The following is a 21,195-nucleotide window of genomic DNA, read 5'->3' as shown; positions in this document are numbered from 1 at the left end:
GTATAATGATAACATTATTTCCAAAGCATGGTATCTTCCAAGGATTTTTAAAAGGTGAGAGAGCTGCTCCTACATTGAGAATAACTTGGGTATCCACTGGTCCTCTTTCTGACAATCAGTTTCCCTCAGGCAGTGCTGCGAATCAGGTCTGCAACGGTCATCCCTGGGGTGAGGCTGGTGGACTGGGGGGAAGGGGAGGGGAGGCATGACTCCTCTGGGGAGAAGGTGGGGCAGAAAAAAATCCAGCTCATCCAATGGGGACAGAACTCAGAGGGTGGGCCCCATGGGAAGCACAGCTGCAGGTTCCTGGAGTCAAATATTGCCCCATTTAATCCAGAAAGAAATTCGTGGGAAAGAGGCCAGTTAAAGCAAATTTGATCTTGGAAATGAGCACCCAACGAGGGGGGAGGTACGCAGGTTGGATCCTAATCACAAAACTTCCGTACTTAAAGAGAAAACAATTTTTAAAATAAGTTGCAATATTATTCTCTGGTTGCAAAAGTAATGCAAAACAACCACAAAAGAACGCATGCACATTGTACCCCTATGGGTAAGCAAAGAGCAGTGGCTATAATCTCCAGTGACTGTGCTACTCTTTGAGTGTCACCTGCTCCCAGGCTATGGTCTTGGTGTATATAGTTCTATTTTGTGAAAATGAAATCCAACATGCGATATTTTAAAATTGGGCCCACAGAGCTCCGCGGTCAAGGTGAAGATCAGCGGTGGGATTCACCACCCCCACCCCTCCACGACTGTCCATCAAAGCAACTCCACTGTTATAGCTGTTATGTGGGCTGGGGCTCCAGGTAAAGCTTCATGAGAGAAAAGCTCTGTGGGCTGCTTAAATAAATAAATAGAAATACATAAATAAGATACAATTTTAAAGTACTGAAGCCCACCCACTCGTATCATAGTAGATGAATGATGGACAACAATCCTCCCCCTCTGCCTGAATCCACAGCCTGGCTGTGGCCTCCTCATGCAGGGAGCTCTTCACTTGGGCTCCTCCATGTGACTTTCTTTGGCCAAGGGCAGAGGCATGGAGGCAACAGCGTGCCACTCTGAGCCTAGGCCTTAAGAGACATGGAATGTTTTTGCTTTCCCCGCTTGTACCTCTGCAACTGGCAGGGAAGAAGGCGCCCTGCCAGCCTGCTGGTCTCAGGAGGTTAGGAGCCACATGAAGCAGAGTGCAGACTGCAGCACACAGCAGAGACCCCCCAGACCCCTGCTGGCCAGGAGGCCAGAAATAGATGCTGATTGGCACATCCCACTAAGATTCTGTGTCTGTCTGGATCAGGGTTCAGAGAGGCTGAGCCACTCAGCTGAGGTCACCCAGAACTAAGAATTGAATGCAGGCCTAATGAACCCCACAGACAGGCTCTTGAGCCCTCATCACACTGTGTGAGTCCCAGAAGTGTCTCCCCACCCCTTCTCACTCAGTGAAAGGAAACAGTCATAAACCGGCTGTGGGGTTCTAAACAAGACAGTGACAGAAGTACACATCACTCTAGGTTACAGGTAGTTAGTAATGGCTCCTTAATCCAGAGCCCAGGTAATGGATTCAGCATTCCCAGTACCCACAAAGGTCCCCGTGGTGTCACTGTCTTCCCCTGGACCTGGCAGGAAAGCAGGGTGGGTCCTCTGCTGCCCTCATTCACTGCTCTCAGGTGAGCTGAACGGTAGCTGCAAGAGGCCAGGAGGGGCCTGATGTCGGGCTACTAAGCCATGTAAGCAGCCTGTTGCCAGCAGGAGGGGAGTGTTGTAGGGTTTCATCCCTGGGGGTCCTAGGGCAAGCCCTCCACACTCAGCTCCTTGGCTACCACCTATGGGACCTTTCAACTCTTGAAGAATGGGCATAAATTTGTACTTTCTTCATAATTTCCATAATGCTGAGCCATAGGACAGAATTTTACAATGTATTTCAGGTCACTTTTTTCTCATCTTCTTCAACTCTGTGTTTATGTGTTTTCTTCCGTGCATAAACATATCCCTGAGCATCAGGGTTCACAAGACACCACCTCCCCTGTCGGCACCTTCCAGCCCTAAGCAGTAGAACAGTACCAGTGGGGGCTGCACGATTCCCATAGGCTCCTCAAGCTTTGTGTGTGTCCTGAGGCTCAGCCAGAACAGGGAGGTGTGGAGTCCTGAGATTCCACTGGGGAAAGAGGCCCCTGAGGCAGAAAAGACCATTCTGAGCCTGCTCCCTCCCACCTGGTGATCACAGCTGTCAGGGAGAGGCAACTGGCTGTAGGAGTAGTGTAAAGTTCAGATCCAGACCTCAAAGGAGAAAAATGAGGGCTAGGAGTCAACACTTTGGCCTCTCGTGCACATGAACATTCCCTGGTCATTGCCCTACCTCAGGCCTGGAGGCAGGGCTGGTTCCAGGTCTGTCCAGGGTCCCTTGACCCACGTCCCCAGGAACTGTAAGAGTCAGTGAGGATTCCTGGGCACCTTGAGGTCTCAGCCTTGCCTCTCTGTTGGTGGAACACTGGCACGACCTGGGAGCCTGTTAGAAACGCAAATTCTCGGTGCCCCCAGACTCACAGGATGAGAATCTGCATTTCACCAAGATCCCCAGGGGACTGGAGTATATACTGCAATTTGAGAAATGCTGCTCTAATTTGCTGGTCCAAATCATTTAGACCAGTTGATTCTCAACCCCAGCTGCACAGTAGGATCGTGGAGGTGGGGAGGCAAGAACTTTTAGAAAATACCCCCAGGATGCTGCTCCAGTGGAGCTGGGGGTGCCTGTGCACTGATAGCTTTAGGCACTGCCCAGTGTTTCTGGGGGCCAGGGTGGAGATTCACCGCTCTTTACCAGGACGAGGACGGGGCAGAGTCTCCTCTGGGACTTTTTCAGATGACACAGCCACCCATCCAGTGAGCCCCAGAAGGACCCAGCATCCCTGCCCCCACCATCATTTCTCAGGATTGCTGAGGAGAGGCAGATGGGATACTGCAGCTGAGAGTGCCCTGGAAAGAGGTTCTACCCAAAATCAGGAATAGCATTCCACGCACGTCACCTTGATCTCATGCTAATAAGACACGGCCTTCCTAACAAGCAACTGAAAAAAGGCATACATCCAGGGCTTCCCTGGTGGCGCAGCGGTTGAGAGTCCGCCTGCCGATGAAGGGGACACGGGTTTGTGCCCCGGTCCGGGAAGATTCCACATGCCGCGGAGCGGCTGGGCCCGTGAGCCATGGCGGCTGAGCCTGCGCGTCCGGAGCCTGCGCGTCCAGAGCCTGTGCTCCGCAACGGAAGAGGCCACAACAGTGAGAGGGCCGCGTACCGCAAATAAACAAAAAAAAAAACAAACAAAAAAAGGCATACATCTGAAAAAACAAAAAGAAAACCTTTCAAAAAATGCAAGTCAAACACTCTGGGAACATTTAGTGCTGGACAATGTCAAGAAGCAAATTCTTTTCTCATTTCATAATCTGACTTATGTGTAAAGAAATCTTTCAGAAACATCACCTTAGTTAGACTTTCGGCATTTTCGATGGAGAAAAAACACTAAGTAACTGAACAAAATGTCTACTGAGCCAGGTACAACACTGAATCGCTAACTCCACAGAGGTACAAACCCACAGGTCCTCTCAAATCCCACAGGATGACCTATACTTTGAGGACGACAGTCCAGGGCTAAGACACAGTTCAAAGGGCAGTTCTGCCCATTACAGGTTGTTGACCCTGACCAAGTTTCTACATCTCTCTTATTCTCATGTTCCTCAGTTATAAAATGGGGATAGAAGTACCATTTATAGGTTGTCGTGAGGATTAAATGAAGTTATTTCCTAAGACACCGAACCCAGTGCCCCATATGTACTAAGGGCTTAACAAATATTTACTGTTAACAATATCAATGATATCCTATTTGGGATAAAAGTGATGCAACTCTGGTGAACAATCCAGCAATATGTGTAAAGAGGCTTAAAAACATTCAAATCTAATAGTCCTGCAAATCTGTAAATCTATCTTAAGGAAATAATCTCAAAACCATGTATAAAAAGATGGACATGGAATGATTTTGGTCTGAGTCAGCAACTAGAAGCAACACAGGGCTTCCCTGGTGGCGCAGTGGTTGAGAGTCTGCCTGCCGATGCAGGGGACACGGGTTCGTGCCCCGGTCCGGGAAGATCCCACATGCTGCAGAGTGGCTGGGCCTGTGAGCCATGGCCGTTGAGCCTGCGCGTCCGGAGCCTGTGCTCCGCAATGGGAGAGGCCACAACAGTGAGAGGCTCGCGTACCGCAAAAACAAACAAACAAACTAGAAGCAACACAAATGTCCCAAAACATCCAGTGGGAGAGTAAGAATTAGGTCAATCATTTTACACAGCGCACCCAAATAAGATGATATTTCCCTGGATCCCACAAGCTAGGTGACTGACACAAAGTTAGGAGAAAAAAGTAGGACACTGAAGTATATACACTATAATAAGTAAATAAAGTTAAAACAAAGTCCCTGCAGCCCAGAGAAGCTGACTAGAAAACAACATACCTAGATATTAACTGTGTTTAGGGCAGTGGGACTCTGGGTGATTACTCTTTCTACTTCTTTTTTCTTTTTTCAATTTTTCTTTAATAAACGTATTATTTGTATAGTGAGAACACAAAACCAAATCCCCATTAAAAAAAATCTTTTTAACAAACATGAAATGATGCCCTGATTCTTAAGATCCACATAAATCTTAAGTCCACATAAATTTTGTCCCATGGCTCCTTCAATGTTTAGAATTTAAGTGAGAATCCCATGATATGTTTTATATTGAAAAACCATACAATTCATCAAATAATTGGCAATTTATATCCTTTGGTTGAGAACCCATTGTTCGTACGTAGAACATGCAAAGCAGGCTTGGCCAGCCCTGCCCTTACCGCTGTTATGGGTCTCCATGGCGTGTCCTGGACACACGGCTGACCCTTCTGGCCCCACACACCAGTACATGCTGGGTGGTCGCCGAGACATTCCAACCATCAAGCCTCGAGGTGGCCGCTCTCCCCAGTCAGTTCCCGCAGTGGTCACAGCAGCCGCAGCTCCCTGAGGGGTGGACTAAGTCATGGCTTATAGTCCAGGGTGGACCAAGTCACAGACACAGCGTCATGGCTGAGTGGAAAGCTGTCTCGTCCTAGTGGTGAAAAAACATCAAGTCAGAAAGCTTTTCTTAACTGTCAAGTCACTTCCTGCACCCAAGCACATACTTATTTATAAGGTCACGTAAATACGCATTGGTGCTCCCCTTCCCCCTTTTTGCAACACTTCTCTTAACATTCCATCTATCCAGTCACACCCGGTCAGATGGTGGCAATGAAAAGACAGAGCTCCCCCACCCCACCTCACAGCTGGGCTCCAATCTGCCCAGCTTCTCCAATCTGCCTGAGAAGAGTCCGGATACTCCAAACAACTGTAGAACACCTACTGGTAAAGGGCGCAATCACTGCTCCATCTACACATATTCATAGTCACCGGCACGGTAACACCAAGACAACCAAATGAGGCTCCTTCCTTGCAGGGCTCATGCTCCAGTTGGGGTGGGGCAGACACACACGTACACAAAACAAGGCTTCCCTTTGCCCAGGACAGACTCTCCTGGAAGCCCAGAGGTGGGCACGTAATGACAAAGAGGTAATCACACAGCAATCTCAAAGAGAAGGGTCTGGAAGGCACTGGTACCGGTTATGAACCCAAGTCAGTTTGAGCCCTGGGAGATAACAGAAAGGGGCTCCCTACATTCTACCTGCCCCCACCACCCCAGGGGATCTTTGGCAATGTCTGGAGGCATTTTTGGTCGTCACCTCTGGGGGTGGGGGTGCTTAAAGGCATTTAGCAGGTAGCAGCCAGGAACACTGCTGAACATCCTACAGCACACAGGACAGCCTCTCACAGCCGAGAATTATCCAGAGAAACTGAGTTAGATTAAGACACATCTCCTAAGACTAAGGAGACTGTGATGAGGCAAGTCACTGCTCTCACATGCTGGGCTCCCACTGACCTTGGGTCCCTGACACAAGGACACAGGCTGCTATGCTGATTAAATGACCAGAAGCACCTTGAGGGTGAGATCCAGGCTCAACTAGGCAGGGCCCGGGGTGAAACGCACGATGGGAAGGGATGACCATATGAAATGCATGTGTCTCTCCCAGCATTCATGTGGAGTCTATAGTATAGACATAAAAAGTATGGTGTAATTAGCAGCTGTTCTCTGAGACAGACAACTCTGAATTAGAGGGTGATAGTGTAGTCCAAAAAGAAAATTAAGGTCATGTAAATGATGCCTAAGACAACATCATCTATTAAAAACAGACATGCACCCAGGCAACTTTTCCCAGTTGCTGTGAGATTTCCAGCAAGGTCAAGTTTCTGCAGATACTTTCTACAATAGGACTGGAGGTGGTTCTTACTTGCAATAATAGTGGGAGGACTGGGAAGCCAGCAGGGTCTCCCACCTGCCCTCTGATTAACAAGCTCAGAAGGGGACTTCCTTGGTGGTCCAGTGGTTAAGACTCCTCATTTCCAATGCAGGGGGCATGGGTTCAATTCCTGGTTGGGGAACTAAGACCCCACATGCTACACAGAAAAAAAACCCCAAAAAACACAAGCTCAGAAAATCAATGCTGGAGGGCAGACCCACTGTCTCCCCAGTGAGCAGGTTCTAGAAGGTACCCTGAACAGGGTGGGCACTGAGTAAGCTCCGGAACAAGGCTGTGAGAGCACCAGAACTTTCTCATCTTAGAGTCTGGAAATCAGGCCCCTGGCCCAGGTGGTCTGTACTCTTATAGGCAAGGGGAGGTGGGGCTGGGAAAGCCCTGAACCAGAGGTCTTGCCCTTTGTGAGCCCGCACCTTTCCGAACTAAAGAGCAAAAGGTTTAGAGAAACCACACTTGGGAAAATCCATGTTTGAAGTTTGGGAGCCTGAAAAGTCCAAGAAGGAGGGAAGGAATGATCAATCTGGACACTATTTAGGAGACAATCAAAGCTTTGTAAATTGCAAAACCTGGAAAATCAACTTGAGAGGGGACAGGGAGAAGTAGCAAAACAGAATCTCCATTTTAAAATAAAGGCTCCAAATCACACAGCAACATTCAGAAACGAAGGCGCACAGTTGTTATCTGCTTTCAAACGCCTCTCGATATCAGCTACAAATTATACCCAACAACACCTAAAAAATCCAAATGCTAGTAGATGTTCCTTCTGAAAACAGAAGTGTCTTACCATATATGTTTTTAAGTTAAAAAAAAAATCTTAAGAATATTTTAGGCCAACCTTCACCCAGCCATTTTGTTCCCCTTTTCATTTTCAGTTTCCTTTTGAAAATCATTTTACCAATGGAGGATTTTGCCACTGGAACAGTTTTTCAGTTATAATTTGTATTTTGGCTTAGACTCTAAGGTAGAAGTTTTAAGATGAAGTAACTCAAGTTTTGCTCAATCTTTGCCCTCTAAAGGATCTTTGCTTCTTCCTGCTTCTTTTGGGTTCCGATCAATGCAACAAATAATGGTTGCAAGTTACATGTTTTCTTTACATTATAGTATATATATCCTAAAGAGGGTTTCAGGAAGTGTCCTGCAATAGTAATTATTTTAATAATTTTTAAAACCTCACCATTGATGGAAAAGAAAAAAAGGAACCTGATATTCCTTCTACAAATGTTTTTATTGGGACCTTTCCATGGGGAGTGAGCTTCATGAGTTCATGAAACTTACAGCTGGTGGGGAGGACACAGTTAAGTAAGTAAACTTCCTGACATGGAAGAAACATCCTGAACCTGCTCAGTTGTCTTTTCAGGAGGCTTGGAAAGGGCTGCCACTGCCAAAGAGCTGGAAGACACTTGCAAATGAAATGTGTTAGAAATGTTCTTATCATCCAGCTCTTTTTTGAAAAGGCTGGTCGAGCTGGTTGGCACATGGTCTTTGCACTATTGGCATCCCTTGACCAATATTGGTTTGCCTACAAAACGTGTTTAATGCATTTGTGGACATCAAAATATTACAGAGCTACAAACCGGAGAAATGTGTAGTTCTCAATCCCAGATGAGAACAGAAGCCCTTCATGAGTCTAAAGCCACAAATAAGTTAAGGCTGTCCATTCACCACTCAGTCTCTATACCTGCATGCATTTGGTGCCTCCTGGACAACTCTGGGAGTAAAGATGAAACAGTGAGCAAGGTAGGCACATAGGAAGAGTCTCTGACACCTGGAGTGCCAGTAGAGACTTCCAGGTAAGTTAAAGGAGTAATTAAACAGATAAAGTAGGAACACAGACAGTGGCAACCCAAAGGACATAGAGAGAGGGATGTGAGAGTGAGGCTGGGTTTGGCGAGGGTGGCTGGGTGGGTGTGTGTGTGGGGGGCAATGGCCAGGTGGTCTGAGATGGCAGAGGCCAGATCAATTGGGGGATATGCAGGGAAGGAGTTCTTCTGGATTTCATGCCAAGCACAAGAAGAAGCTATTGAAGGGTTCCAAGCAGAGGACAGACACTCTCTAATTTACCTTTTTTCAAAAAATAAATTACTCTGGCTGCCAAACAGAGAATCGGGGGGTGGGGCACGGGAAGTACTGCAATTGTACAGGAAAGAGAAGCTAGTACCTTGCACTAGGCAGGGTGGTGAGAAAGAAGGGAATGGATCTGGACATATGTGAGAAGTAGACCCAACAGGGCTTGCTAACAACTGAATTCAAGGGACGAGGGAATGGGATGGAAGACAACTCCCACGTTTTTTATCTGAGCATCTGCGTTTACTACGGGCCACTCCCTGAGGTGTGGAAGCCTGGGGGAGGGAGAGGTTTGGCAGATCCCCAAATCTCCTGTAGGGACACATTAGGTGTGAGGTTTGTATGTTTTTAACTTAATTTTTTATTCTTCCAGGACATAAACAAAGATAAGTCAGACCACAAAAGGAGTTGAATGTTAAACATTTTTCAAAATCTTGTATATTCTAGTTGCCCCTTTAATGCCCGAGGAATTTGAATACAATGGGCGTGAGTAGCAAACTCTCAAAACAGTGCATTTGGTGAGAGGCTCGCTAAAAACAAAACTGCACGCTCCTGTTTTTCTACTTCTCTGATCCTTGCAGGGGGGTGTGCTTGTGGGAGAAAAACTTCATGGCCTCAGAACGTGAAGGAGCAGGGTGGACCGACCGCAGAGATCCCTATACTCCGCCGTTACCATCTCCCTCCGACCCCAGCCTTCCGCCACCCCCGACCGCACTCATCTGCGCCCCCGCCTTGGAAGGTCGGCCGCAGAGACCACCAAGGAGATGGCGGGTTTTAGCCGGACCCTCGGGCGAGAAGCGTGCACCGGACTTTCCGAAGAGGGCGAAGGCGCTCGGCCGTCTTGCATTGCCAGGCCGTGCCGGCAGACAGCCTCCCGGGCAGTGCCTCTCCGACACCCACACACTCAGACTCACACTCCCGCACACACGCGCGCTCGCACGGCCCGCTCCAACTTGAAGCAAGGGGTTTTCTCCCAAGGCGGAGGAAATGTGTAGACGTCCTGGTGTATTTTCCTTTTGTTGCTTGGTGTCTGCTCCCCCCGCCCCGGTGCCGTCCCGCGAGGCCTCGGGTTCCTCGCCTGGGCCCACACACCCGGCACCCCGCGAGCGCGGCGGGATGCGGCGGGGCCGTGAGCCCGGGATCGCCCCGCGCCCCGGGCCTGGACTGCAGGGCCCAGGGCTCCACGCGGGGTCGCAGCAGGAGGCGGCGGGTCCACGACGGGGCGCGGGCCGGGTCAGCACTTACCTGCGGCGACTGCGGGCAGGGCCGCGGGCGCCTGGGACGCGGGGCTGCGCGCGGACCGGGAGGACAGCGGCGGATCGGGGCCGGGCAGCCCCTCTGCCCTCCGCCCCTGCGCCTCGGGCCGCGCGCTGGGGCCGGGCCGGGCCAGACGCACTTCCTCAATCCTGAGGAGGGCGGGCGGCGGGCGGCGCGAAGAGCGAGCGGGGCGAGGGTCAGCCGCTGAGAGGCCTCCCCACAATGGGCACGAGGAGTCCCTGCGGCCGCCAGCCTCAGTTTCCCTCACCGTAAACCCCGGGTGATCACACTCATTGCTCCCGCCCGGGTGACCACAGGGCCCGCGGGAGACCTTCTAGCGCGAGGTCTCCTCCAAGTTTGGGTACCCTGCTCTCCACGCGGGGCAGGAGCAGCGGTGAGATTGGTTGGTTTTCGGCTCAACCCAGCTTTCCCTGCCCCTCTGTTCCGCTCAGCAGCAAGATTCGCTGATGAACTTCTGACTAGTATATGTGGGTCGTAGATTCTGGCAGTAAATATTAAAAAGACGGGAATTTTCATTTGTGTACACCTCTTTATAGAGCAGACTAGAAATATGTAATTTTAAAGCTTTAATAGTTTGCAAACTATTCCAGTTTGGTGGAAGGTGGAACCCCTTCCACCACATGAATTTACTACTTTAATTATGGATATATACAAAGATGTCACTGGTGAATCATTTTAAATTGTCTGGGTTTTTTTGGTGGGTGGTGTGGTAGATAAACATGAGGGAGTGTAGACAATTTATTATGTTTCAACCTAATATAAGTATGTTACCACCATTGAGGCCATTATCCAAACGCAGATCATAAAGATGCACGTCCATGCTTGCAGGCAGGCATCGGATTCGGCTCCACGTGCCCACCGGGGAAAGAGAAACATGCTTGGAAAAAAGCGGATGGTTCTGCACCCTGGCAGGACCCGCACCCCAGGCTCCTCCTATGTAATGTTATGACTGGAACATTCTCAAGGAACAGAGACAAATTGCCACCACTGCTATTTCACAAAAGCCGGGCAGCTGCAGCCCCACCCCCACCCCCACCTCCACCTATGACCTTGCAGACAATCCAGGCAGTGACCACTTGGACAAGCTCCTTGGGCCCCTGTTTGCCGAGGTGGCCACGGGGCAGCTTAGCTTTGCTCCCTAGAGGCTGCCCCTCCAGCTCTCCTAGACCAGACGCCCTTCCAAAAGGGTGGGTGCAGTTTTGCAATCCTGCCCTCACCACTGCGGTTCTAATTCCAGTATGCAAAAGGAGGCAGTATGATTGCTACCGAAAAGTCCCTAATAAATTGCAGGGCGTGGCGTCCACGGTTCTGGGTGAGCCCGGCGATGGCGGTGAGGCTCCCCCTGCAAGGCGTGCGGCTCTGCCATCTAGCGATACCGTGAGGAAGCGCACGCCCAGTGCGCCGACCAGGGAGCTGACATAGCCCACGGGGATGGGGGCAATTCAATTTCCCTCTTATTTTATTTATTTATTTATTTATTTATTTATTTAAACATCTTTATTGGAGTATAGCTGCTTTACAATGATGTGTTAGTTTCTGCTTTATAACAGTGAATCAGCTGTACATATACATATATCCCCATATCTCCTCCCTCTTGCGTCTCCCTCCCACCCTCCCTATCCCACCCCTCTAGGTGGTCACAAAGCACCGAGCTGATCCCCCTGTGCTATGCGGCTGCTTTCCACTAGCTATCTATTTTACATTTGGTAGTATACATAAGTCCATGCCACTCTCTCATTTCATCCCAGCTTACCCGTCCCCTCCCCATGTCCTCAAGTCCATTCCTACGTCTACGTCTTTATTCCTGTCCTGCCCCTAGGTTCTTCAGAACCAATTTTTCCCCCTTAGATTCCATATATATGTGTTAGCATACGGTGTTTGTTTTTCTCCTTCTGACTTACTTCACAGTGTATGACAGACTCTAGGTCCATCCACCTCACTACAAATCACTCAATTTTGTTTCTTTTTATGGCTGAGTAATATTCCATTGTATATATGTGCCACATCTTCTTTATCCATTCATCTGTTGATGGACATTTAGGTTGTTTCCATGTCCTGGCTATTGTAAATAGTGCTGCAATGAACATTGTGGTACATGACTCTTTTTGAATTATGGTTTTCTCAGGGCAATTTCCTTTTTTTTTTTTTTTTTCTGTATGCGGGCCTCTCACTGCTGTGGCCTCTCCCGTTGTGGAGCACAGGCTCCGGATGTGCAGGCTCAGCGGCCATGGCTCACGGGCCCAGCAGCTCCGCGGCATGTGGGATCTTCCCAGACCGGGGCATGAAACCGTGTCCCCTGCATCAGACTCTCAACCACTGCGCCACCAGGGAAGCCCCAATTTCCCTTTTAAATGAGCTTGGGAATCGGCTTGGAAGTGTCTCCACTGTAGAAAATAGCCAGGACACTTGTCACATGGGTGGCCTGTTTTGAGCTGGTTGTATCCCAGCATTTAACTCTATCCATTGGCATGTGTTACAGGTTTGCATGAGGTGACTGCTACAGGTCAGTTAAGATTTCTTTCTGCTTCTTGACCCCCGCTGACCAGCATCTCATGTTGAATTGGCTCCTCCTAAGGTGGGGTCAGTTGGAAGCTACCTCCCTGACCTGCCCTTTCTGCTTTCTGAAGGTATAGTGATTGACTGACCCCTCAGTTCTTCTAGTCACCTCCCTTCAGCTGGGTATTCTGTTTCCTCAGACATTTCTCCTTGGACACTTAAAAAATGTCCCTAATTATCCACCTTCAAGCTCAAGTCAGCCACATGCTAGGAGCAAGAACATTAAAAGGGCTTGGTCCACCATCAGGAGAAGCTAGGGCATTCCAAAGGGTCCACTTTTAGAGAATGTGCCAACCTACTGTGCCCCACCCCGACAGGCACACAAGGGCAGGTGTGTACACACACACATGTACACACACCACAGCCAGTATATGTCCTCAGAATGGTTACCTTCATGGTAAAACTTCATGGTAAACCAAATGAAGGTAATGCCATTTTCCTTGAATTTTCTGCTCACATTTTGATTGGGAAATGGGAGGTTTCTAAATGCATTAAAGCATACACAAGTGCATATATTAAAAGGGATCTGATCCAAGCCTCCCTTAAATTTTCTCTGAAAGGGTGGAGCTTTACCTCTACATGGCCAAAATGATATGGACTCTCAACACGAGAGGCATGGTTGAACTTGGTGGACCTAACCAAGTACAGGAATGTTCTCGATCCAACTTCAGTGTCAGCATATGACTTGGTGATTGAGGCTTACTGGTTTGAAGCCTTAGAAACTTTAGGTAAGTTAAACCCAGACACCGAGATCCTCGTGGAGAAGTGGCAAAAATGGATGCTTGTGCACACAGTTGCAGGATACAGTGTCTTCCCTAAATCCCCGTGCAATCTTCCCCACCATTTCCCACACTCACATCTCTTCATCACTTTATGATAAAAAGGGACTGAGTCAGCTCAGATGACAGCTTCAACTTCACCAACTAAGATGCAGAGCCTCTGAGGCCAAGCTTGCTGCCTGGTCCACCCCCAAAACCATAGAAGTGAGTTTCACACTCAAGCTAAGAGTGGGACTTGATGGATTGAGCAAATGTAATTTTGTCCTTAAGTGATTGATACCACTTTATTACAAGCCATTTTGTACCAAAGTTCTAAGAAAAAGGTCAGCCTCAGAATGAAAAGGGGTCTGATCTTTAAATGAAAAAACATAATTTTCTCAAATATCTAATTTTATTTTATAGTTGTTGCATTGTTGAACACAATCTGCAGTTAGGGTCAGAATTCCCAGGCCAGTAGATTTTTTAAACCATACCACAGGAGTAAACCTTAACAGAAGTGAAATCTAATACTATATAGATAAATACAGTATATTACAGAAGGTTAAATACATCACCTCTGTTTACTTACAACTATAAAAAGATACATTATACCAATTATAAATAATGTAGCATTTCATATTAAAGGCATTATTGTACAATGAAAGAATAAGAACCCTCTAATGTATTATTATCAAGGTTAGTGTTTATAGTTACTTGAGAAAAATCCTGAAAATTCAGTGTATGAAGTCAAATCCTGATTTAACAAGTGACTGATAGTCTAAGTGATGTGTTAACTGATTGAGAGAAGGTGAATTGCATAGTGCATATTTCCACCAAGAATGATAACCTCACTTCACTTAAGACTTTCTCTATACATACACTGGTTTTGACACTGACCTCCATTTTATTACTACCGCCCCAATTTAATTCTCAAACATAACTTAATTCTCAAACATAAGCACCGTTAGAAAAGTACTAGTTAGTAATAGTAAAAGTATCTGAATAACACAATTTCAGTTTGGTTTTGTGTTTTTAAAGCTATATGGGAACACTTTCAGTTTTCCAAGTTAAAACTTGGAATTGCACATCCTTTGGATACACAGAGGAAAAGAAAAATTCACAACCTGTTATTGCTGTGCTCAGGCCACTGTAGTAGCAGACCCAGTTCCTCCATGAAGTCCAGATGTTATTTGTTAATCAATCACTAATTAATATCAAAGTAGGACTTTGAAAAACCAGGGCTGTATTATAACAGCAGTCTTTTCAGTTGTGTACGTCTCACTAAAGTGTTGATACCCCAACTGGAGAAAAGGAAAACTACATAGGCAAGTGGTAGAAATGCATAATTGGGAAAAGCAAATTATGGCTCTAATTTGTAAAATGTGGGACTTAATGATCCTAGGATTTGCTATACTGTTGTAGTGTTAGAGCACTGGGTCTTTAGCAGCGATGGTGACACTAGTGACATTTCCTGCCTAAGAAAGTGCCTTGGTTAAGGTAGACAATGACATAGCATTAGATAAGCTCTTTGGGCTGTTGATTTGGTCACATTCCAAAGGCAGTATTGGTTTTAAGCTGAGTTCCATTGTCAATGTCAACATACAGTCCTTGAAGACCATTCACATCCAAGGCCTTCAGGACCCTTCCATGGTACGTGCTTCCCCAAAGCTCCCCACATCTGATACTCCCAACCTTGTTTTTAACTTTTTTTTAAACTTACTGCTATTCCTTCCTACTGAATGGTAGGAGGGGCTTGTTCTGTGGGCAGGTAACCCTGAGGAACCCGCAGGTACAGAGCCCTGTTTGCAGAACACGCAGGGATTTTTTTTTTCCAAATTCTTACTGAAGTCAGAGTCAACAAAGCATTTTTAAGCTACTGCTCGATACTTCAAATACCACTTCCTGTTGACAACTCCCTGAGCCTCCTCACTGTCCCCGGGATCTGGTGGAAAGTGGAAAACAGAAATGGCCACTAGTCCCATCCCCAAGCAGGACTACAATTTCACACACAACATTTTGGTCAATAAAACAGGAGTGTGAGAGGAAAATAAAAATCGTTCAAATCCAGTAGATTTAAAGTCTCCAGAAGAAAGCATCCCAGGAAGGTCAGAATGTAGGCTTCTCTTCAGCAAGTTAGATCTGCCACATTCAGCTGTCAGATGTTTGAGGAAGGAGCCTGCCTTTCCTTCAAGGGTCCTTGTCGTCGAGTTTGATGGTGACAGTTTTCACTTCTGTGTATTCAGCCAGTGCATATTCACCTCTGTGATCACAGAAAAGAGGGAGATATAACATGGGCAGGCACTTAGCCATTCTGTGTGAACCGAGTTCTAATGCTTCACAGGCTAGTACTCTGTTGGGCAGTCTGGAGTCTGTGCAAAGGCCAGAATGTGAGGACTTAATAGAGTCTAAGGACTGTAAGACCATTAGTAAGTTTAAGTACCTGGATATGTAACTGAAGGTTAAATGTCAAGTTTTGTGTGTGTGTGATGCTTCTGAAATATTCAGAAGGACTAAGGGTTTGCCTTCAAAGGATGAAGGGGATTTAAAACAAAGTGGTAAATCCCTGGGTGGAGCTGCTTGAAGAGACAGAAGAGGCAGAGGCCCAAAGCTATTGACCGGGTATGTGGCCAGAGCATCCATGTTGGGCAGGGACATAGAGGACCTGGAGCTGGGGACCAGCTGTAAGAAGAGTGAGGCCAGTATGGAGCAGCAAGGGGCGCGGACGTTAGCAGAGTGGACATGAGGAAGTCCGCAGCCTTTGAGTCCGTGTTTCTGGTATACATCCTTTCCTTAAGTCTTGCAGAGCCCAGTGACCCATCTCAGGCATCATGAGTCATCCTTAGGGCAGATCCCCTTCCCAGAACCGAGAGGTGGCTTTGGATCGATTTAAAAGCCTCTACAAGACTTGCTCTGCCATTATGTAAATAAGAATGTGCACCTGTTTAGGAAAAGAGGTGGCCATGGAGGCTCTGTAGCTAGAAACACTCGAGACAGAATCCCATCTCATCCCTTAGACCAGAGCTTCTCAAAGTGTGGCCCCCAGACCAGCAGCACCAGCCTCACCTCAGAACTTGCTCGAAATGCAGAGACTCAGGTCCCCCAGACCTACTGTGGTAGGCAGAATAATGCCCCCCTCAAGGCGTTCACATCCTAATTCTCTGAACCTTTGAAAATATTAGGTTATATGACAAAGGGGAATTAGGGTTGCAGATGGAATTAAAATTGCTAATTAGCTGACTCATGTCAGATATTTATCCTTCAGAACTGTGAGATAATACATTAATGTTGTTTAAGCCACTAATTTTGTGGTTATTTATTGTAGCAGCAATAGAAAATTAATACTCCTACTGAACCTAGGGGTGGGGCCCAGAAATCTGTGCCTTAACAGCCAGGGGATTCACAAGCCATGGGATTCTGAGGTAGCTCAAGCTGGATAACTACTGGCTTGGATCTATGCAGTTAAGGCAAGTTTTTTTGCCTTCCCTGAGCCTCAATATCATCATCTGTAAAATTGGAATACCATCACCTCCCTATAGTTATAATGATTAGAGTTGATTCAAATAGAGCAAATTTACCTACTATGTGCTAGGTAAAAAGTAAATGGTAGAAAGTAATATTATTATTTTATTGTTAATATGTCATTGAGTTCTTTGGTAGTGTCCTAAAACGAAGTTCAAGAATGATACATGACAATGGGTGAATTATTTTGTAATTTTTTCTAAACATAACAAAATATAAAAGCCATATACAGAATGCTAAATTCAACTTTTGCAGAGCAGAAAACTCCATTAAAAAACCCAAAGGCAAATTATAAACTAGAAAAAAATTACATTTACAACACTGTGTGAGAAACGGAGTGCTGTTTTCCTTAATACACAGAAAGCTCTTACAAACCAATTTAAAAAAACAAATGGAAAAATCAACAAACGACATGAATAGTCAGTTTGCAGAAGAAAAATAAAGATTACCAATAAGTGTTAATAAGGTGCTCAACCCCTTACAATTAAAGGAATGCAAACCAAAAGAGTGGAAGCCCATTTTTCATGTGCTGGATTACCCAATTTTGGGAATTTATTCTGAGAACAATTCCCCACAAGTGCATAAAGATTTATGCGCAAGGAAGAACATCAGCATGGTCTGTAGCAGCAAAACCCCTTGGAAATAACTCAAAAGTCCATCATAGGAGACCACCAATAAAAAGAAGGTTAGGATATCCAAAACCCATTCTTAAGAGCAAAAAGTATTTTCCTCCCAAGTCATTTGAAAACAGAAAAAAAACACATGTTTACATCCATTGTATGTATAGAAAATGTACAATAACCTTTAAAAATGAGCACATCGTATTGTACTGTAAAAATTCAACGCAGTTAATGATTTCTCAACTGCATAAAGAAAGAAAAGCAAACCAAGTGATAAAATCATGCTGAATTAGCACATAACTAGTAAGTCCAATATGAAATCACTCCTGTAAGATTAAGTGCATGAATCACCTCATTCTTTTTATTCCTGCAGTCACTGCCCTAGTTCAAGTTCTTGTCATTCTTATTTGACCCCCTGTGGCCCTTCCTAAATGGTTTCTCACCCAGTTGTGACCGCCTTGGCGCTCACTCATCCATAAGCTCAGCCTTTCTCCCATTGGACCTCACCAGAATGTTGGGGGCATTGGCACTGCTGTTTATAGAGTTCACTACTGTGTGCTCAGAGCCTAGCATGTGCCTGGGGCATCAAAGGTGCTCAGTAAATATATGCCAGTGAACAAATGAACAAGTGAACAAAATGAATAAAATGGATGATGGGACAGTGGTTACCTCTAACAAATGGGATTGAGGTCAGGGGAGGGAGACCTTGACTTCCCACATGTCTCTACAGTGTGCATTTTTTTTTTGTTACTATATTGCAAAGCAAAACAAAGAACTAAGAAAAGTGTCCAGGAGGAAGAGAAATTGCAGGCTTCATCCCAAGACCTGTACAGGGAGAGATCCCAGAGGGGCCGGTGGGTGGGCGGCAGATAGCCAGTCCCACCCAGGCGGCCGGGGATGGGGAAAACCATGGAATCCACCGCATAGTGCTCCAGCATAAAAAAGGGGAACTCACTGCAACGTGAAGACATTAATTAGAGACAACTGAAAACGGAAATTTGTTTTCAAGCCAGCTTCCAGTCTCCTTGTGAATTATGTTAAAGTACTTTATCAAAAGCTTTGGGAAAATATATGCCAAGGGTGGAAAAAACAGACAAAAGTCCCAATTTTGGCTAACCGGCAGCATGACACACGGACTGAGTGCAGCGGATACTCCCCTGCCCTGTTCTGCAGCGGGCAGGCGGTGCCACCTGGGATGGGGAGGGAGATGCAGGTGAGAAAAGCAGTAATAGTGGGTGTGAGTCAGTTGCCTAGAAGTCAGGTGGGCCCCACACACCCTTACTGCATCCAAGGACATCTGCTTTGGGGACTGAAGTTCTTGCTGTGGGAGGAGGCTGTGCCTGGCCTCTGTGAGGAAGGCCTTGTGGGGTTCTGGGTCCCCCAGCTGTCACAACCTGACTGGTTGAAGCAGCAGAGCGAGGAGACAAATGACTCTGTGTACCCTGGCTGGCTTCATCCCAGGTGGCTCACAGAGGTGACCCCTGCTGAGCAAGGCCCTGTGGTGTGGTGGGTTTAAGAGTTCAATCCCAACTCTGTCACTTACTGGTAGTGTGACCTGGGTAAGGCACAGGACCTCTCTGGGCATCCCTGAGTTTCCTCATCCAAAAACAGGGGTAGCAGTAGTACCTACCTGCAGTAGACTGAACATGTGTGTCCCCCTGAAATTCAAATGTTGAAGCCCTAATCCTTAATGTGAAGAAATTAGGAGGTGAGGCCTCTAGGAGGTGATTAGGTCAAGAGGGTGGAGCCCTCAAGAATGAGATTAGTGTCCTTATAAAGGAGACCCCAGAGAACACTTTCTTCGGGACACAGAGAGAACACGGCTGCCTGTGAACCAGGAAGAGGGTCCTCAACAGACACCTGGATATTGAGCCTCCAGAAGTGGAGAAATAAATGTTTGTTGTTTAAGCCACCCAGTCTACTGTATTCTGTCCCAGCAGCCTGAATGGACTCAGATTATCCCAGGGACTGTTGTAAGGACGGCATGCCTTAACATGTGCAAGGCTCTCAGATAGAGGTCGGCAGAGTCTGTGCTCAGCAAATGTCAGCTGTGGCCAGTGCTATTGGTGGGCCCTAGAGGTGATGCAGGTAATCCCAGCCCAGGTCTCATGTCCCTGGTGGACAGGTGATTGTGAAGAGGTAATGAACAGAGGCTCACAGAACACAACACAAACAAGCCATTCAACAGAGGGAACAAGGTTTCTGTAAAGGGTCTTCATGGCCAAGAATTTACTGAGGCTCTGGAAGGGCAAACCAATTTTAGGAATTAGGGGGACACAAATGGACACACTCTACTCAGATGTTCAGATGGCTCTGCTGTATTGCCACGAGTCAGGATGAATGAGAAAGAAGGACTGAGAAGGGGGAAGGGCCCCCAATTCCCTGGAGACTGGTCAAGAGCATTTGCTCAGGGATGGAAGCCAGCCCCGTTCATTCCTTCATACATCTTGATTAAGAATCTGGAAGGGTAGCTGCCCAAAGGCCCCACTAAGGCCCAAGCCAAGGGGAAGCATTTGAGTGCTCCTACTGGAAGATGTACAAATAAGTACGAAGTGATGCATCTGTATATAAATAATACAAACTGTTTAAATAAGAGGAAGAGCTCAGAGTCCTTTGAGATGTTCCAGGAATGACCCTGTGTGTTGTCACAGATGGTTTCCCTGGGAAGATTGATCCTACAAGCTATTTGTCCACAAAGGCTAATAAAACCCCAACGACCACCAAGAAAGATGTGGGAGAGAAGGCAGCATCTGGCTGGAAACCACAGTGTGCCCACCCCCAGAACACTCCATCCAGCTCTAGGCCTGGGCCTTTTATCTTGGGCCAGACACAGAAGATCCATCCATTAGTCTAGGTCTATGGAGCACAATCTCCCAAAGGGCAAGACAGAAGGGCACCATGAAGGAGTGTGCGGTGGGTTTGACAGAGGCTCGGAGGTCCAGCATGTTGCAGTATCCCTCTGAAAAGGTACTGAGGAGGAGCCAGAGTCACCCACGCTCTGTCCCTGGGAACTTACTTATGGGCAGAAGGGCCACAGCCTGACCTGGGAGACAGCCCATCCTCCCTGCTGAGGGCCAGGGTTTGAGTGAGTAATGACATCCTGCGTCTGGTGGAAAGTGCACTTCCCAGCTCTGCCCTGTCCTGCAGTGAGCCTAGGTCAAGTACCTACTGAACATCTCCACATGGGATGGGTGCTGGGGAGGACACATATGCTGAGGCTGGGGGTCGGTCCTGGGGTGGCGTGAGGATAAGGGTAGGGAAGGGCAGGAAGGGGAGAGAAGATGGGGGACACGGCCCAGCCCAGGGGGAAAGCACAGCACAGGGGAGAGCTCAGTGGACTGGAGGGTGGGCCACCATTCACCATACACTGCGGACCTAGTGTATCTTTTATCGGCCCTGCTGACAGGCATGGAGTGACAGAAACACTTACAGTTCTCTGCCATTCCCCGACATTTTAAAGCCACCAAATGGAGCCTGTGCGTAGATGGCATTGTAGCAGTTGATCCTGGAGAGAGAATAAAGAGAAGTTCAGGGTCACCAGGAGAGGACCCAGCTGGACCTCAGGTGTTGCAGCTACTAGGCACTTGGTGTAGAGCGTCACCTAAAGGAGACTTTTTGTCAAGGTTTTAATCATGAAAACAGTGTTTTTGATCTCTGCCTTCTTGCTCTTACCACCAGAAACTAAAATTTGAATATTCTGAAGTATAAAGCTTCTCACTGGGATAGGAAGGGAATGACAAAGGGAGAAAAAGGGAGAGGAAAATTATGGCGAAGGGAATAAGAATTAGCTCTGAAATGAGACAGGCCTGACCTCAAAGTTCTCCTGCTTCTTGGCCTCCAATTCATATTTATCTTCTAATATTATCTTTAAAATGGGGATAGTGTAATCAGCAGAATTATTGGTGAAACAGGAACTTTCATCCATACTTTGCACAAGAGCATGTGCTGCTCTTAGAATTAGAATAAAAAATAA

General features: G+C 47.0%; 2 protein-coding genes across 7 annotated transcripts in view; both read right to left on the bottom strand.

Annotated features, from left to right (window-relative positions):
* The window catches only part of LRRK1 (leucine rich repeat kinase 1), a 123,154-nt gene extending 112,923 nt beyond the window's left edge, over window positions 1–10,231 (bottom strand). For 5 of the 6 annotated variants that reach the window (XR_007475596.1, XR_007475597.1, XM_004271646.3 and 2 more), the window contains exons 1-2: window positions 9,737–9,877; window positions 4,877–5,127 (exon numbers count right to left, since the gene is read on the bottom strand). Coding sequence is in view for 4 of the 6 variants with exons in the window: in XM_004271646.3 (XP_004271694.2) it covers window positions 4,877–4,976 (100 nt within the window). In the remaining 2 variants the exon portion in view is untranslated. Of the gene's footprint in view, window positions 1–4,876; window positions 5,128–9,736; window positions 9,878–10,016 lie in introns of those variants that run through there. The other variant, XM_049706093.1, reaches the window with a different exon arrangement.
* A 3,245-nt stretch (window positions 10,232–13,476) lies between these two features.
* Window positions 13,477–21,195, bottom strand: part of ALDH1A3 (aldehyde dehydrogenase 1 family member A3) — a 36,497-nt gene continuing 28,778 nt past the window's right edge. Inside the window, exons 12-13 of the mRNA XM_004271647.3 lie at window positions 20,653–20,727; window positions 13,477–15,343 (exon numbers count right to left, since the gene is read on the bottom strand). Of these exons, the coding sequence (XP_004271695.1) occupies window positions 15,271–15,343; window positions 20,653–20,727 (148 nt within the window). The 3' untranslated portion in view covers window positions 13,477–15,270. The remainder of the gene's footprint in view (window positions 15,344–20,652; window positions 20,728–21,195) is intronic.

The sequence above is a fragment of the Orcinus orca genome, chromosome 2 (genome assembly GCF_937001465.1).
Source record: "Orcinus orca chromosome 2, mOrcOrc1.1, whole genome shotgun sequence".
In the NCBI taxonomy this organism is placed as follows: Eukaryota; Metazoa; Chordata; class Mammalia; order Artiodactyla; family Delphinidae; genus Orcinus; species Orcinus orca.
The sequence above is the reverse complement of the archived record's forward strand: the minus strand, read 5'-3'. Positions and strand labels throughout refer to the sequence as shown.